The sequence below is a fragment of the Gigantopelta aegis genome, chromosome 8, assembly GCF_016097555.1.
Source record: "Gigantopelta aegis isolate Gae_Host chromosome 8, Gae_host_genome, whole genome shotgun sequence".
Lineage (NCBI taxonomy): Eukaryota > Metazoa > Mollusca > Gastropoda > Neomphalida > Peltospiridae > Gigantopelta > Gigantopelta aegis.
In genome coordinates, this window is record NC_054706.1 from 22,097,429 (window position 1) to 22,116,672 (window position 19,244).

At 38.2% G+C, this 19,244-nt stretch overlaps 1 protein-coding gene across 2 annotated transcripts in view; it reads left to right on the forward strand.

The window, feature by feature from the left end:
- The window catches only part of LOC121379276 (neuronal acetylcholine receptor subunit alpha-10-like), a 31,691-nt gene extending 13,918 nt beyond the window's left edge, over window positions 1–17,773 (forward strand). For both annotated transcript variants that reach the window (XM_041507813.1, XM_041507814.1), the window contains exons 3-8: window positions 5,497–5,702; window positions 6,557–6,666; window positions 11,477–11,931; window positions 13,226–13,312; window positions 14,247–14,362; window positions 16,720–17,773. In XM_041507813.1, the coding sequence (XP_041363747.1) occupies window positions 5,497–5,702; window positions 6,557–6,666; window positions 11,477–11,931; window positions 13,226–13,312; window positions 14,247–14,362; window positions 16,720–17,169 (1,424 nt within the window). In that variant the 3' untranslated portion in view covers window positions 17,170–17,773. The remainder of the gene's footprint in view (window positions 1–5,496; window positions 5,703–6,556; window positions 6,667–11,476; window positions 11,932–13,225; window positions 13,313–14,246; window positions 14,363–16,719) is intronic.
- The last annotated feature ends 1,471 nt before the right edge of the window (window positions 17,774–19,244 follow it).

Below are 19,244 nucleotides of genomic sequence, written 5' to 3' on the forward strand. Positions count from 1 at the left end.
ATTATGGCAGGCTTAAATGCTGGCAGAAGCCTTAGCTAATTGGTCAGTTCCAAGACAACTTAATTTTAGACGGTCATAAAACATCTTTAAACTATATTGGTGTTGTAATGACGACCAGATAGATGTCGCAACCATTTTCCAAAGTCGGTCGCACAATCAGTTATTTGCCGTTTTGATTTAACAAATAGTATGTATTTAAGGTTTGCAAGTCATTAAACAATTTTCGTTATTCTTGATAATGTTTACATGTCGAGAACTAAAATGGTCGAAATTGATATTAACTATATTTCTCATCATTTCAGATAGAGTGCTTATAATAATAAATCAGTAGAGTGGAGTGGATTTAAGTAATCCTTTTAGTAACGTCTGTAACACAGAGAACCCATCACACGTTTTTGGAAAATGATGTAAAGCGCGTGATATTTCCCTAGACACTTCGATTGTATACAGTTTCATAATGATGTACCATTTAACTGTTTGATATTTTCCTAGACACTTCGAGTGTATACAGTCTCATAATGTTGTACCATTTAACTGTTTGATATTTCCCTAGACACTTTGAGTGTATACAGTCTCATAATGATGTACCATTTAACTGTTTGATATTTCCCTAGACACTTCGAGTGTATACAGTCTCATAATGTTGTACCATTTAACTGTTTGATATTTCCCTAGACACTTCGATTGTATACAGTCTCATAATGATGTACCATTTAACTGTTTGATATTTCCCTAGACACTTCGAGTGTATACAGTCTCATAATGTTGTACCATTTAACTGTTTATATAGACACTTCGAGTGTATACAGTCTCATAATGATGTACCATTTAACTGTTTGATATTTCCCTAGACACTTCGAGTGTATACAGTCTCATAATGTTGTACCATTTAACTGTTTGTTATTTCCCTAGGCACTTCGAGTGTATGCAGTCTCATAACGATGTACCATTTAACTGTTTGTTATTTCCCTAGACACTTCGAGTGTATACAGTCTCATAATGTTGTACCATTTAACTGTTAATATTTGTAGACACTTCGATGTATACAGTCTCATAATGATGTACCATTTAACAGTTTGATATTTCCCTAGACACTTCGAGTGTATACAGTCTCATACCAAACTGTTTGTACACTTCGATTTAACTGTACCATTTTGTTTGATATTTCCCTAGACACTTCGAGTGTATACAGTCTCATAATGATGTACCATTTAACTGTTTGATATTTCCCTAGACACTTCGAGTGTATACAGTCTCATAATGTTGTACCATTTAACAGTTTGATATTTCCCTAGACACTTCGATGTATACAGTCTCATAATGTTGTACCATTTAACTTCCCAAGACAGTGTATACAGTCTCATAATGTTGTACCATTTAACTGTTTGTTATTTCCCTAGGCACTTCGAGTGTATGCAGTCTCATAACGATGTACCATTTAACTGTTTGTTATTTCCCTAGACACTTCGAGTGTATACAGTCTCATAATGTTGTACCATTTAACTGTTATTTCCCTAGACACTTCGAGTGTATACAGTCTCATAATGATGTACCATTTAACAGTTTGATATTCCCCTAGACACTTCGAGTGTATACAGTCTCATAATGTTGTACCATTTAACTGTTTGATATTTCCCAAGACACTTCGAGTGTATACAGTCTCATAATGTTGTACCATTTAACAGTTTGATATTTCCCTAGACACTTCGAGTGTATACAGTCTCATAATGATGTACCATTTAACTGTTTGATATTTCCGTAGACACTTCGAGTGTATACAGTCTCATAATGTTGTACCATTTAACAGTTTGATATTTCCCTAGACACTTCGAATGTATACAGTCTCATAATGTTGTACCATTTAACTGTTTGATATTTCCCAAGACACTTCGAATGTATACAGTCTCATAATGTTGTACTGTTTAACTGTTTGTTATTTCCCTAGACACTTCGAATGTATACAGTCTCATAATGATGTACCATTTAACTGTTTGATATTTCCCAAGACACTTCGAATGTATACAGTCTCATAATGTTGTACTATTTAACTGTTTGTTATTTCCCTAGACACTTCGAGTGTATACAGTCTCATAATGATGTACCATTTAACAGTTTGATATTTCCCTAGACACTTCGAGTGTATACAGTCTCATAATGATGTACCATTTAACAGTTTGATATTTCCCTAGACACTTCGAGTGTATACAGTCTCATAATGATGTACCATTTAACAGTTTGATATTTCCCTAGACACTTCGAGTGTATACAGTCTCATCATGTTGTACCATTTAACTGTTTGATATTTCCCTAGACACTTCGAGTGTATACAGTCTCATCATGATGTACCATTTAACTGTTTGATATTTCCCTTGACACTTCGACTGTATTCAGTCTCATAATGATGTACCATTTAACTGTTTGATATTTCCCTTGACACTTCGACTGTATTCAGTCTCATAATGATGTACCATTTAACTGTTTGTTATTTCCCTAGACACTTCGAGTGTATGCAGTCTCATATTGATGTACCATTTAACTGTTTGATATTTCCCTAGACACTTCGAGTGTATGCAGTCTCATATTGATGTACTATTTAACTGTTTGCAAGTTAGTAATAAATGAACGATGTATCCATGCACCATGCTGTAGTTTATTCATAAAAGATACGTCAATAATCCGGTAACCAAAAATTGCGTCATAGACATTATATATATTGAAAGGAAAGAAAACAGAAATACAACAATCAATAACATATTTGACATATCTTTACACAAAACCGTAACAGTGATGAATTATGTCCAAAACTAATTTTGGAAACATATGGATTGATTGTTGTTTATCTTATTTATGTCATGGACAGGGCTAAATGATCATCGTGTTTGTTTTTCTGATTAAGGTGGCGATAGGAGGTGAAGTGGCTTCACTTTTGTTATGATCCGGCTTTCTTCAGTTTTGTCATGCTAACTTGATACGATAATGACAAGCTTCAACATTTAGCATACATAAGCACACTATTGTCATCAGTGATTCACGTGTGCGTGAAATAAAGACTTTCTCAAAATGTCCCCGTAAAGCTTTGACCTTGCATTATGCAGATGATGATGATAATTAGTTTAACGTGCCCATATACCACTAGGGTTTCGAACACGCCCAGCCCGAGTCCGACCTCCGATAAGATCGGTGGCCTGACTCTGGATGGAGGGGGTGGGGTTGAAAATGGGCAGAATTTTGAAAATAGCATAAATAAAAAAAATAAAAAGGTTAGAAGCCAAAAATAAAAAGAAATGACTGCTCGGCCGAATATTTACATAATTTGGAGCATTTTAGAAGGACAGTCCAAAATTAAATAAGAGAAAGAAGAGAGGATCGGACTATTTAATAATATTAAAAAAAAAAGTAATTTCGACATAAAATGTTTAACGTAGATCTAAAAGTTTAAAGTCCGATCGATATGTCCACGCGAGTGGCCTCGTTAAGGCCGTTTGGGTGCACAGCTTAAAGGGACGAGATGGGTTGCATCCCGTCAAGAAAACCCCTAGATTGACAGTCGATAGACGTTGAAGGTTTAGTGCTGTGCTGAAATACAGATCTTGAGAAGCCGGATCCGTCTGAACGAGAGAGAGTATCAGACTAGGGTATAGTCCAGTCGTCATGGGTTGGTATAGTGGTGCGGACGGGCCCGACTCCGGAGGATACGAGATGGTATCACTATAAAGCAGGGTAAAGTCTAGAAAAAGAGTAGTAGGGGCCGACCCCGCTTCCTATTTCTTCTTAGAGTGGGGCGGTCAATCTTCCAGTGCTGCTAGGACAGGCTCGGACATGTAGAGACTAAACGCGAACAACCGTGGCGTTCTGCAGAATGGCCGTCATACGAGTCACACAAAAAAAACGAGTCGACAGTCAGACGGAGAAATGACGTGCAGGCATGGAATCTCGCTGAAAAAGAATCCATCCTGGTGGTGCAGGCTGTCGAAACTAGAAGCGTTCCAGCGTTCAATCGGTTCCAATGGCCGCATACATCCCAGTAGAAAACTTCATTTTGCTGACAAAAACAACGAAATGAAGGACCCCCAAGTCGAGCATACGAAAGCACGTGTTGTGTGCACAAGCGAAACAAACACGTCTTACCGCGTGGAGCTCCAGACTGGGAATGATTATGCAGATATACGGCGTTGGCGATGTTTTTGTTTTGTATTTTGTCTTCTTTTGTATATGGAGCGGGACGTAGCTCAGAGGTAAAGCGTTCGCTCATGGTATGTCGACTGATCGATCCCACATGGTGGACCCATTGGGTTGTGTCTAGTTCCAGCCTGTGCACCACAACTGATGTATAAAGGCTGTGGTATGTGCTATCCTGTCTATGGGATGATGCATATAAAACGTCCCTTATTGCTTATCAAAATTGCTTTATCGGAAACAGTGGCCTATGTGGCTGTAGCGAGTTTCTTTCTCACTGTCATAATGCTCCTTAACCGTTTTGTCTGACGCCACATAAACGTATATCAAATGCGTTGAGTGTGTCGTTAAATAAACATTTCTCTCGTATGTATGTGTAGTCTATATGCATTTCTAGTCGATTAGTTTATAGGTTGTTAGGTTGTTTGATAGTGAATGATATGGAAATAAATTGTTTTTGGTGTTAAAGAGTTCATGCATACATTAAAGTAATACTCCTGATGGGTATGGAGAAATAACTTAATCAGTCGACGAACTCATTTCTTCATCACTATCTTCGTTAAGGGGGACTATCACAGAGGATATTTTATTTCTTATAAAACTATTTTGTTTTCTAAAATCTTCTTCGATCTTTATTACATGTTTAACTGCGTCAGAGAAGTGTGTAGGTGTTACAGAGTTCAATGCATGTGCAAGTTCTCTCCGCACCGTGGTCATTTTACCATCATTATGACTTGCTATGTGCCCTTTGACTTGACTCCAGATCATTTCTATCGGATTTAGTTCAGAATGTCTTGGCGGCAGTCTTTGACACAAGTGCCCATGGCGTTCATCAATATCAATACTTTTCACAAGTTCATAAAGAACTGGCTTTGTCATGTTACTCTCAAAAGGTATATTTTTGTTTCGTAGCCACGACTGAATTTCTTCCTTTTTAGCGTTTAGTGCAGGACATCGTGTAATCTCAGTTAATTTGTTGTGGTAGCTTGCGTTATCTCTCTCTCTCTCTCTCTCTCTCTCTCTCTCTCTCTCTCTCTCTCTCTCTCTCTCTCTCTCTCTCTCTCTCTCTCTCTCTCTCTCTCTCTGTCTCTCTCTGTGTCTGTGTCTGTGTCTCTTTCTCTTTCTCTTTCTCTATCTATCTATCTATCTATCTATCTATCTATCTATCTATCTATCTATCTATCTGTGTGTGCGTGCGTGCATCTATGTATGTCTGTCAATTAGTTGGCACTCAGATGGTATTTATTCAGATTTGATCTCGGCTGATTTCAGTTCATAAATACTATTCAACGTAAAAACATGCCTATGGTGTTGTTCCAGATGCCAGAAGAGGAAGACAGGTTCTGTCGTACGAGGACCAGCTGGTTCGGAAGATCCTTAACAAGTACAAGATGCGAGGCAAGTACAGCCGCCCCGTGGCCAGGTTCAACGACACGCTCACCGTCTACTTCGCCCTGCAGATGACGCAGATCATGGACCTCGACGAGCAGGACCAGATACTCACACTCAACATCTGGGACCAGTATGTACGTATGGGACCAGGGTGTACGTATGGGACCAGGGTTTACGTATGGGACCAAGGTGTACGTATGGGACCAGGGTGTATGTATGGGACCAGTGAGTACGTATTGGACCAGTGTGTACGTATGGGACCAGCGTGTACGTATCGGACCAGTATGTGCGTATGGAACCAGTGTGTATATATTGGACCAATATGTACGTATTGGAACAGGAGGATAAACTAATACAAATAGAGACTTACCGTAAACTGTACTGTCTTGAAATTTATTCTGGGCAACCTATTCTGTTTACTGACACTAATATGACTTTACGTTTTTTCATTGATCTATAGCTTAAATTAAGAAAACATATGAAAAAGCGTATTGCCCAAATCCACCACTTGTAATATAATTCTGTTCCATCAAACATATTTATTGTAATTCATTGCTTTGGTCGTAGGATTCGCCATCTGATTGATGTTTGCCAGTTCCAATCCGATCACCAGGTCTGGTATATCAAAGGCCGTGGTATATGCTACCCAGTCTTTGATACAAAATATACATTTCTGCTAATGGGAAGACGAACCTGATTTTCTCTAAGGTTATTAGAATTATCAACTGTCTGACATCCAATATCCAATGATTAATAAATCAGTGTGGTCTAGTGCTGTCGCTAAATATAACAAACATTAACTTTTAGAGTCCAGACTCAATCTCTAATGACGTCACTTGCATACAATTTGTATTGCGTTGTTATAACATTAGTGTCTCAGACCCTATTACAGTCTCGAATCTAGACTTTAAAAGTTTTATAAGCACTAGGCCTGGTGTTCTGGATTTTTTATTTGTTTTACACGAGTTAATTTCGTTGATAATCCCAGGTGTGGCAGGACAATGACGTCAAGTGGAACAAGTCTGAGTATGGTGGAGTGGACAAAGTGAGGATTCCCTGGAACAAGATCTGGCTTCCTGACATCAAACTACACAACTAGTGAGTTAGTCAAATACACTGCTAGTGATTTAGTCAAATTTACAACTAGTGAGTTAGTCAAATACACAACTAGTGAGTTAGTCTAATACACAACTAGTGAGTTAGTTAAATAAACAACTAGTGAGTTAGTCTAAATACACTACTAGTGAGTTAGTCAAATACACTACTAGTGAGTTATTCAAATACACAACTAGTGACTTAGTCAAATTTACAACTAGTGGCTTGGGAAAATACACTACTAGTGAGTTAGTCAAATACGCTACTAATGGGTTATTCAAATACACAGCTAGTGACTTAGTCAAATTTACAACTAGTGGCTTAGGAAAATACACTACTAGTGAGTTAGTCAGACATACAACTAGTGACCTAGTCAAATGCACAGCTAGTGACTTAGTTAAATACATAAACAGTGATTTAGTCAAACTGACAACTAGTGGGTTACTCAAATAAACTACTATTATCCTGTTCAATTATTTAGACCCAAAGTCTTTTGCAAATGTTACGTTTATTTCCTATTCGATATTTGTTTTCTTTGCATTTACATGAAAACAAACCCAAACCCCGACAGGTGTTATATACAAATCATCATATAAAATGCACGAAGTTGACTTAATTCCACCTTTTAAAAATCTCTGTGTCTTTTGAATGCACGTTATTTCTCCTATAATATAACTACGGTTATTTGCATATCAAAAGCATCATTCTATAGTGCGTTTCAAACTAATGTTCGGTTCTATCGTCCTATCCGCACAAATCGTAGTATGACCTATATTTAAGAAAATATCTGTAAACATGAAGCAGGCGCATGGGTATGGAGAAATAACTTAATCAGTCGACGAACTCATTTCTTCATCACTATCTTCGTTAAGGGGGACTATCACAGAGGATATTTTACTTCTTATAAAACTATTTTGTTTTCTAAAATCTTCTTCGATCTTTATTACATATTTAACTGCGTCAGAGAAGTGTGTAGGTGTTACAGAGTTCAATGCATGTGCAAGTTCTCTCCACACCGTGGTCATTTTACCATCATTATGACGAGCTATGTGCCCTTTGACTTGACTCCAGATCAGTTCTATCGGATTGAGTTCAGAATGTCTTGGCGGCAGTCTTAGACACAAGTGCCCATGGCGTTCATCAATATCATCAGTAACAAATTGCTTTGCACATTTGTTACTTTTCACAAGTTCATAAAGAACTGGCTTTGTCATGTTACTCTCAAAAGGTATATTTTTGTTTCGTAGCCACGACTGAATTTCTTCCTTTTTAGCGTTTAGTGCAGGACATCGTGTAATCTCAGTTAATTTGTTGTGGTAGCTTGCGTTATCCATGACGATAACAGAAGGTTCTGGTAGAGAAGGCATAAGTTGTTCTTCAAACCATTTGATGAAATTGTCATGATTCATCTCACCATGATAGTCTCCGTCTGTTTTTTTAGCCTCAAAGATCAATTCACAGCCATCTATCAATCCATATTTATCACAGCCAGCATGACAAATAATAAGTCTTTTTCCCTTGCCAGTCACCGAACAGAGTTTAGGAACTCGATCAGCAGCGTCTGATTTCGGCAGGTGATTGGCGGTACTTGTGCCCGGGTGGATATCTGTCCAGTGGTGGGATGTTGTGTGGTTGACATTCACCCAGGTCTCATCTTGATACACTATTAAATACCCCTGTTCTCGTAAACTGGATATTTCATGGAGATAGGACAGTCTCCTGTCTGATATATTGGCGTCCTCAAAAATCACTTTTCTGGTTGTAGACATATGTTGGTATTTAAAATCGAGGTCATGGAGTGTTCTTCGTAAAGTTGATATGGATATGTTGATTCCACATTCCTCCCTTAATGCCACGTTAATCTTATGTAATGTAGGTAATTCGTCCTCTCTATAAAATCTGTATACTCGTCGTCTAATAACATCTTTATCAAATAAATCGATGAGTTTTCGGTCGCGTTTTTTAACAGTGATTTCTGTGCTTGGATTCGTATAGCTTAGATTTTTCACAGTTCTTTTTACTGTTGAAACCGAAACTTTACGTGCAGCGGCAACTCGATCGACAATTCGATAAGAAGCATACCTAGGTCTAGCGCGCTGATATTCATCTTCAAAATAATCGAAAACGTTCTTAATACACGATTTTACATCAACTGAAGTTTTTTTCGATTTACCCATATTTTTCCTCAAATAACAATAACAAGAATGTCGACTAATACATTTTCAATGAATTTATATACCCTACCTAACTTGTATTTTACGTGGTTTACACATTGCTACAATAGCACATGCAGTCATAGATCGAAATAATGATGTTATTGACCAAGCAATGCTATCGTATTTTGAACATTCAGGGCTGTGTCTGCGGGATGAAAAAGTGGTTGAACCCATACGAGTCCGAACAATAGCCCTTTGGTTTTTCGCATTACAAATGTAACACCCCACCCCTAAACCCCAGCCCCTAGCATCACCCTAAATACTACTATATATATATATATATATATATATATATATATATATATATATATATATATATATATATATATATATACGTATGAGTTCCCAATTTAGAGGCAAATTAAATTTAAAAAATTATTATTATTTGATGTTGGTGGCCTTTGACATTTTATCCCCCCCCCCCCCCCGGTCTTCTGGGTCCGGCCCTGCATTAAATTTATTTATAAATTTGGAAAGCACATTCCTGCGGTGTGTGAGGTGATTTGTGTTTATTACTGTGCTACACCTCAGTTGTGTTAGGTTAGGTATGGTATGCTAATATATAATTGATATAATAAAATAAAAATACATAATACATTAGCTAAATTTATTAAATATAATGCACCTACAAGAAAGGGTTACATGTTCTGTTTGTTTACATCTATGTTTAACGGAAAGATTAGACAATGCTGTTACAAACTGCAAAACAATAATAACCTTGATTTAGTGAAACAAGCTATAATGGCCTTCACGTAGCCTCAGATCCCAATGCTTTGATATGCAAATGACCTTAGTTATTTATAGGAGAAATAACATGCATTCAAAAGACACAGAGATTTTTAAAAAGTGGAATTAAGTCAACTTCGTGCATTTTATATGATGATTTGTATATAACACCTGTCGGGGTTTGGGTTTGTTTTCATGTAAATGCAAAGAAAACAAATATCGAATAGGAAATAAACGTAACATTTGCAAAAAACTTTGGGTCTAAATAATTGAACAGGATAATAGTGAGTTAGTCAGATACACTACTAGTGAGTTAGAGATACAACTAGTGAGTCTAATACACAACTAGTGAGTTAGTCAAATACACTACTAGTGGGTTAGTCAAGTACACAACTAGTGAGTTAGTCAAATACACAATTAGTGAGTTCATCAAATATACTGCTAGTGAGTTAGTCTGCACAACTAATGAGTTAGTCTGCACAACTAGTGAGTTAGTCTAATACACAACTAGTGAGTTACTCTAATACACAACTAGTGAGTTAGTCAAATACACAACTAGTGACTTAGTCAAATACACAACTAGTGAGTTAGTCTAATACACAACTAGTGGGTTAGTCTAATAAACAACTAGTGACTTAGTCTAATACACAACTAGTGGGTTAGTCTAATACACAACCAGGGAGTTAGTCTAAATACACAACTAGTGAGTTCGTCAAATACACAACTAGTGAGTTAGTCTAATACACAACTAGTGAGTTAGTCAAATACACAACTAGTGAGTTAGTCTAATACACAACCAGGGAGTTAATCTAATACACAACTAGTGGGTTAATCTAATACACAACTAGTGGGTTAGTCAAATACACAACTAGTGAGTTAGTCAAATACACAACTAGTGAGTTAGTCTAATACACAACCAGGGAGTTAGTCTAATACACAACTAGTGGGTTAGTCAAATACACAACTAGTGAGTTAGTCAAATACACAACTAGTGAGTTAGTCTAATACACAACAAGGGAGTTAGTCTAGATACACAACTAGTGAGTTAGTCTCATACACAACTAGTGAGTTAGTCTAATACACAACTAGTTGGTTAGTCTAATACACAACCAGTGAATTAGTCAGATACACTACTAGTGAGTTAGTTTTAATACACAACTAGTGAGTTAGTCTAAATATACAACTAGTGAGTTAGTCTAAATACACAACTAGTGGGTCGGTTTAAATATACAACTAGTGAGTGAGTTAGTTTAAATATACAACTAGTGAGTGAGTTAGTCTAAATACACAACTAGTGAGTTAGTCTAAATATACAACTAGTGAGTGAGTCTAATACACTGCTAGTGAGTTAGTCTAAATATACAACTAGTACGTTTGTATTTAAAAAAATTAATCAATTTATTTATTTATCTTTCTTAGAGTAGAGAAGTTTAATGATATAATGGTATTTTGTCAGAACAAAATCCGAAGTTAAGGCAACTTTACAAAAACAACTTGAGGAAGTAAAATTGAAAACAAAAACCTCTAATTGGAATAATAGTGGCGCAGCATTTATTAGAAAACAGTTACGATATGGCAGGTTCATGGCAGCTTGACACTACCTGTGCACCTACCCCATAAAGGGGTTTTGCCCTGGCAACACAGTGGTATCCTTCCCTGAATCCACCCACAACGGGGGCACACCAGGTGCACCTCTCAAGCGTACAAAATAAAAATTCGCGAAAGTCCCCTATGCGAAATTTATTTATATGCATTGCCTAATTGAGGATCTCAATTAAAGGCTCGCTCACCAATCCCAAATGAGGTTCCCCTACGAGTGATATTTGTCTTGTCTGTGTGTTTTAATTGGAAGTATTGTTGTATTCATCCAGTGCAGATTACCGACTTGACGAACACAGGAAGGTCCTGTGTGTGTTCGAGCACACGGGCTCTATACTGTGGATGCCCCAGGCGGTGTACCGAAGCTCGTGTCCAATAGACGTGACGAAATTCCCCTTTGACGTTCAGAACTGCACCCTCAAGTTCGGTTCTTGGACTTACGACGGCGATCAGCTAGATCTGAAGTTCCTGGACAACAAGAACTACATCGACCTCACGGCGTATGTTGAGAGCAATTCCTGGATCATCATCGACGTTCCGGCGATCCGTAATGTAAAGAAGTACACGTGCTGTCCTGGGACGTTTATAGACCTGCGCTACTACCTGATCTTCCAGCGGAGAGCGACCCTCTACAACTACATCCTCATCCTGCCGTGCGTGCTGCTCACATCCATCACTCTCGTCCTCTTCTGGATCCCGCCGGAGTCGCCAGCCAAGATGCAGCTCGGTGAGAGTCTATAATAAAACACGCAAGGCCTTTTTAAACAGTTATAGATCGTTCTGATCGTTTCTAATCTTTTGATCTACACTCACAACCACCCACTTTGATCTTACCGATGCTGCACATCTCATAGACCTTCTTTTTTTTTTTCTTTTTTTACCCAGGTCCAGTTGATTATCATACACTTACCATGCTATACGCTGCGTACAAAGATGAATTCAATAAATACAACATCAACGGACGCCGCCATATATGCTACTTAACGCATAAGTGGCTATTTACTACGCGGTCGTGTATATGGCCGTAGCTAATGAGAGTTGGCTATCTTCACGGCGGTCGTATGTTTGTGGGAAAGACCAGTGTAAGGCCATCACACCCCACGTAGACGTTCCTGTGGGTCGTGCTGGGGCGTCGATAAACATCTATTCTATTCTATGCCCGGTGGGAAGCACGGGTTACATTTAGTATATAGAATATATTGCGAGGCCGCCAAACAAATGGCTTTAAATCTTCTTCCACACGTTCATATCGTTATGTGATACCAACATTCTGACGCAATACGCTTCTTCATAATACATTAAGATGTATCTACAATAAGTGTGTACCAAACATGTATATATATATATGTGTGTGTATATATATATATATATATATATATATATATATATATATATATATGTTTCTTTTTAAAATAAGATTTGCTAAAACCAAAATCTTTTTTTTTTTAAATCTGTTATTCGGCGAGGTATTAAAAAGATAGAAATGGCGATAATAATAATATCTGCTTAATTGTAAGAAGAAAGCAACCTTTTCTAAAATTAAAAATTAAAGGAAAAGATAAATCGACTAAAAATAATAATATTAACAATACATGCAATAAAAAAGGAATAAAACAAGAATAGTGAAACATCAATAAAACATGAACCGAAATGGAACAAAATGATGTGAAAAAGATATTTACGAAGTTTGGTTTTAATCAATTTGTCTATTTCAAAAGCAAATGCAATTTAAAGCGATAGCCTTTGGGCTTTTTCATATAAAACATTACGAATGACAAATATAGCACTGCACGTGAATAAATATTAACTCCCAGTTGTATTTGTTTATATATACTCTGGTATTAATTTAAGCAGTCGATGGATCGTGTGGGTTTTTTGTGGGGGGTTTTGTAATCCAGTCAGATAGCACAAACTCTGGAACAAAAATTCAATTAACTACGTACCTGGAATATTTTCAACTCATGTTAACGTTCTAGTATTTTGTTGAAATGTCTGTTAATTTGTTTTAACGTCTGTTTCAGGTCTCATTGTGTTTATAGCGTTCTTCATCTTGTTAAAAATCTTAGACAAGAATCTGCCACCGGGCACATCGACAATGCCCTTATTAGGTAAGAAATTGTATTTGTATCTTTATTGGGCATATGATTACATTGAGATATATTATATCAGTGTATGGTACACCTACATGTGTATGCTATATTACTTTACAAAATGAAATGCTTTTCGTATTATCATTTGGTCAATAGTTTAGTTGAACTTGGCAGTGGTTTATTATTAAATTTTTTCGGGGCGGGATGTAGCTCAGTTGGTTGAGCGCTCGCTTGAGGTGCTTGCGTCGCAGGATCGAACCACCTCAATGGATCCGTTCAACTGATTGGGTTTTTGCTCGTGCACCACAACTGGTCAAAGGCCGTGGTATGTGCTTTCCTGTCTGTGGGAAAATGCATGTAACAGATCCCTTGCTGCATTAAGAAAATATATCATGTGCTCTAGTGGTGTCGTTAAACAAAACAAACTTTACTTTTTAAAATATTTTTTTCACCAATGGTAGCTATTTAAAAAAAAGCATACTTTTGTAGTTTGATGGTAATGAAGTAATGATTGCTTGGTATAAAAATACAAGATTTTGTTTTGTTTTGTGGGGAAAAACATCATACATCATACTTGCTGGAAATCTACCTGGACGTTGTCAAAGCATCCCTTTTACTCCACCTTGTAAGGATAAACGATCTTAGAATCACTGTAACGCTTTTAAAAAGATAAGACATAACGTGCCGAACTTTACGTTCAGATGCTAAATCTTAAATAAAAATTGTATTACAACCAAGCCCGTTCCTTAAATTGTTAGAATTCCAAAAGCTGCTGATGAATACATATAGTGGTGCTTTAGTGGATGAACTAAAACAAAGTTTAATGTTTTTCTATGATGGCAACTACGTTTACCGCTAATGTTAGCTGCTCAAAAGATGAGCTCAGACTGGAAACCCTTGACTAACATTCCTTTCTTCTACTTATTTATGTTTCTAATGTTGATAATTTCAGGCACTTACTACTGTCTGAACATGATCCTCATCACCCTGTCTGTGTTTCTAAACGTCCTCGTGGTCAACCTGGCAGCGTATGGACACAGAGCCAACCTCCCAGCTCCTGCGAAACAGGTGAGTCTTCCGGGATTCAACGGGAGTCAAAGCGATAGCATTGGCTGAAAATGTAGTCTAGATAATGCTATATTCGAGCAGCATACAGTATGAGAAAACAGTAATTAATGTTAGAACCCAAACTACGGGATTCCTTCACCCATTAGCACTGGCCTGGAATAACTCTTTTGTTGCAATGAACTTTTTAGTGTTGGGTTTTTAAAAATCTTTTTTTCCATTTTCCCTTATTATTGTTTTTTTATATATATATATATATATATATATATATATATATATATATATATATATATATATATATATATATATATATATATATATACTCTTCAAAAGAAGAAACTCAAAACCACATTGTCGTAACATTTGGAGAATTGATTTAATTATTGAATGGTGAGTCCGATAATTACCAAATGTTGCAGGATTGTTCACAATTCACTCTAGTCCATTGTGAGTAAGTGATAGGACACACCACCAAGGTCAAGGTCATCTGGAGTCAATACCGGGTGTGGCCTCCGCGTGTGTTGACAACTGCCTGGCACCGCCTGCCCATTGAAGCAACCAGAGTACGGATGACGTCCCGGGGGATGGTGGCCCACTCGGCCTGCAAGGCTGCTGCCAGCTCGGGCAGGGTCTGGGGCTGTGGTTGTCGCTGTCGGAGGCGTCGGTCCAACTCGTCCCATAGATGCTCAATTGGGTTCAAATCCGGTGATGTCGATGGCCAAGGAAGGACATTAATGTTGTTGTTCTGTAGGAAAGCCGTTGTGAGACGTGCTGTGTGAGGCCTGGCGTTGTCATGTTGGAACACTGCGTTGGCGTTGGCCATAACTGGAACGATGTGTGGCCGGAGGATCTGGTCAATGTAGCCCTGTGTATTCAGGTTGCCCTGCACGTGGACCAGGTCAGTTCTGCCAGTGTGTGAGATGGCTGCCCACACCATAACACTACCCCCGCCGAATCTGTCCACTTCCTGCACGCAGTTTGCCGCATAACGTTCACCACGACGCCTATACACGCGACATCTTCCATCATGACGTCGGAGCAGAAATCGGGACTCGTCACTGAACCACACCTGTCTCCATCGCAGTTGAGGCCATTGTCGATGAATCTGGCACCACTGCAGTCGGAGTCGACGGTGTTGTGGTGTTAAGATGACACCTCGAACTGGACGTCTGGCACGAATTCCTACCTCACGTAGGCGGTTCCGTACGGTCTGGTCGGATATCCTGCGCAAACCTGGTATTGCTGCGGCTGTGGAGGTGGCAGTAGTCAATCGTTCCCGAAGGTGGCGTACCCGGATGTAGCGGTCCTGCCCGGGGGTAGTGACCCGTGGTCGACCGGATCTAGGGAGGTCACGTGTTGATCCATGTCGCTGGTAACGGTCCCACAGTCTGGAGATGGTGCTTGGGGACACATGGAATGCCCTGGCAACGGCCGTTCTGGATTCGCCTGCGTCTAGTCGGCCGATGGCATTGTTTCTCTGCGGTTCACGGAGACGTGGCATGTCCTGGATTGTCAACTGTCGGCCAGATACAGAGGCCAGGCAAGCGAACACCCTGCACTTTTATACTGTCGGTGTTCATGTTGCACGTGCAGACAACGCACGTGCAGTGGTGACATGGTTTGCACGTGGCTGCGTTTTTGCGAATATTCACATTTTGGAACTTTATTGTACAGTAGCTGCGTTTTATCGAATGTAACCGTGGGAATATGTTTGGGACATGCAATGACCTTATATTCACAAAGCATGAACCGGTAGGAAACATAAAATCGGAGTTATAATCCATTTGTACCCTTTTGCGTTTCTTTTTTTGAAGAGTATATATATATTAAAAATAAAGTGTGTATTTGAATAAAAATTACAATTAGTTTCCGTCGGTGCGTAATACGTTTCCATTTTGCACATATCTTTCATTGATGAAAAACCTTGCAGTATTCACATTTAATTTATCTAATTCATTGTTAATACATTGATTTCAAAGCTTTTTCTGTTGAAAACTGATTATAATTCTTTGTTAAGGCTTGTTACAAAATTCATTACATAGTGGAGGTGTGAGGCCACAACTATGAATTTATCTAAATCACTGTAAATACATTGATTCTAAAGCTTTTTTCTTTTAAAAACTGATTCTAATTGTTTAAGGTTTGTAACAGCATTACTTACAAAGGCGAGTCGTGATGCTAAAAGTATATCTTTATTTAAATGAGTTTTGCATAGACAACACAATAGCAGTAGCTCCACCAGACAGAAAATACGTATTACCCTTCGTCAAACCTCACCCCACCTTTTATGATAAATTTTGGAACAGTCCTGACAGTAGTGTAAGGTTCAGTAAAGACTCTATACGTTTCTGTGTTTTTAGGTCCTCTTCGATGTATGCGCGAAAATGCTCATGATGGGAGATTTGGTGAAACCTTTACAAAAGAATAAGTCTGGAAATGAGCCTGCAGACTCTAGTTCCCTTGAAGCATCTGCCGAACAGACGACGCCCAGCCAGGACCCTAAACCATCATCCGAGGTCCCAGCACCGCCCTCGAAGGAGATGCTGAATCAGTTGGGACACCTCACCGCGATAGATACAAAACTGTGTGAGATTAGAGAATTCATTAACATACTGAAAGGAAGAATACAAGCAAAGGACAGGCGGGAAACTCTGATTAAAGAGTGGAAAGCGATCGGATTAATACTGGACCGGATCTTCTTTGTCTTCTATCTCTTGTTTATAGTTAGCTGTTTGGTTGTGATACTACCCATGCTGACGTATACGAAAGTGCCCGAAAATTCGATGTTACAAATTGCCAAAGGTGGGTGAGTGACGGTCTTAAAATCGAAGAAAATTAGTTGGTAACTCGGCTTGTTCTGTGATCCAGCCTTGTACTGATACAAATACTTTTGCGATCATGGTTGCGACCATGGTGTACTGATACATCGTGTTGATCGGTGGATGCATGTATATTATTCTTAAATCTATTTAACACTATCTACATATTTGTTTCACTATTTGATAACTCTCTCTCTCTCTCTCTCTCTCTCTCTCTCTCTCTCTCTCTCTCTCTCTCTCTCTCTCTCTCTCTCTGTGTGTGTGTGTGTGTGTGTGTGTGTGTGTGTGTGTGTGTGTGTGTGTGTGTGTGTGTTTAAGAGACGAATATCTAGAGCTATTTCGTTTTGTCACTTTGTGTTTTTAAATTTTATAGAGTTCTAAACATTAAATATTGACTTGTATTCGTCCTATCTGTTTTGTACCAGCACCTTTCATGATGTCTGTACATTGTTGTTATATACGTGTATGTCAAATGATGAGCTTTAAATGCTCAGGATTAATAAATAACTGAATAGAATCCACGAACTTTAATACACCTCAGTGTATAGTGATATCACACATTTGTTCTATTTATGCAATAAAGTATTATGTTGTTCCGGATTTTAAATTATTGTGTTTGGATAAAAACGGAATAATAGTTTAACTATTCTTTCAGGAACGGATTCTTGATGTGCATGTGTGCATGCACCATACATGTGTGTTGTATCTCAATTTAAAGAATCGGTATATGAAAAAAGCTACCTAAAGGGACAGAAAAATATTTTGTTGAATGTTTTAAATGTGTATACGAATACAACACATTGTTAACCAATCCTTCTGGAACATAACAAGCAAACGTCTCATAACAGTTTCTAAATTGCTGGTCAAATAATTACCCCAGCTTCAGTTTGTTCATTCCAGAAAATAACCTTTTGAACCTAGCATTTCTAATTTGGAATATTGACCAGACGTATGACGCTGATATAATGTCTGTAAGACTTCCGGTCGGTATTGTGGAACAACAATCGGTGCATGCTGGTCATTGCACAACAGATGCTGCTTGCATAAACGTGTGGGTGTCGTGATTGGTTGTAGACTGAAATACTGATGGAAAAAATAAGGGAACACGTGTAACTGTAGACCAAATTTAAATCACTATTAGCGTAGTAATGGCTGTATTTTAAAGTGCTTGAAACACTTTTATTTCTATACACAATTTTAAAATATCCTTACCTTGATATTTGTATTATATTATACTTTTTCCCACAGCTCTTTACACTGTGGTTTTACATAATTGTATAAATAATAGCGAGGGTCAGAGAGCGCTTATATTTTCAGATACTTACCTTCTGACACCCAATAGCCGATGTGTATTTTTGCGCTGGGGTTTCTTTAAACATCCATTTATTAATTGAATGTTGGTGGTGTCAAATTGACTGCAAAGCAAATAACATGGTAAATTTCTGACACCATGAATTGAGATTTTTTTATTGTGTGTCCATATTTTAGGACCGGCTCCAAACCACAGTGAGTTCCATAACTATTGCACCGATGTTTGTCTAACTACTAATCACTGTCAGGAACAGACAGTCCAGATTGTTGGGCTTTGGCACCAGCATGATGTCCTTCAGCCTTAATTTGTATAAGGATGAAAGCAAATGGATTTGCATGCGAGTTGTAGACACACGGACACAAAGGCAAAATAAAAGTGGAATTTTCTCTTTTTTTAAACTATGAGAATAACATCGTTTGCGGTCCGCATCTAGCTTAAGATTACTAGGGTGTCGGTGGAGTATAAAAAACCACAAACAAACACACACACACACACACACACACACACACACACACACACACACAAACACAAACACAAACACAAATCGGAAACATAAAAATCCACACACTCAACAAAAACAGGATTTTTAAATAGGATTTTTAAGGTAGCATACGGTCTTCTCCACTTAGTAAACAAAATGGGCACCGTTTCGTATTTTTCTAAGACGGCAGCTCCCCCGCCCAACTCGCTAAGCAGGGGCCTGTGTTTTCTCATTACCAGTTTATGTTTACATTTCTTTTAGAAAAGGCCCCAC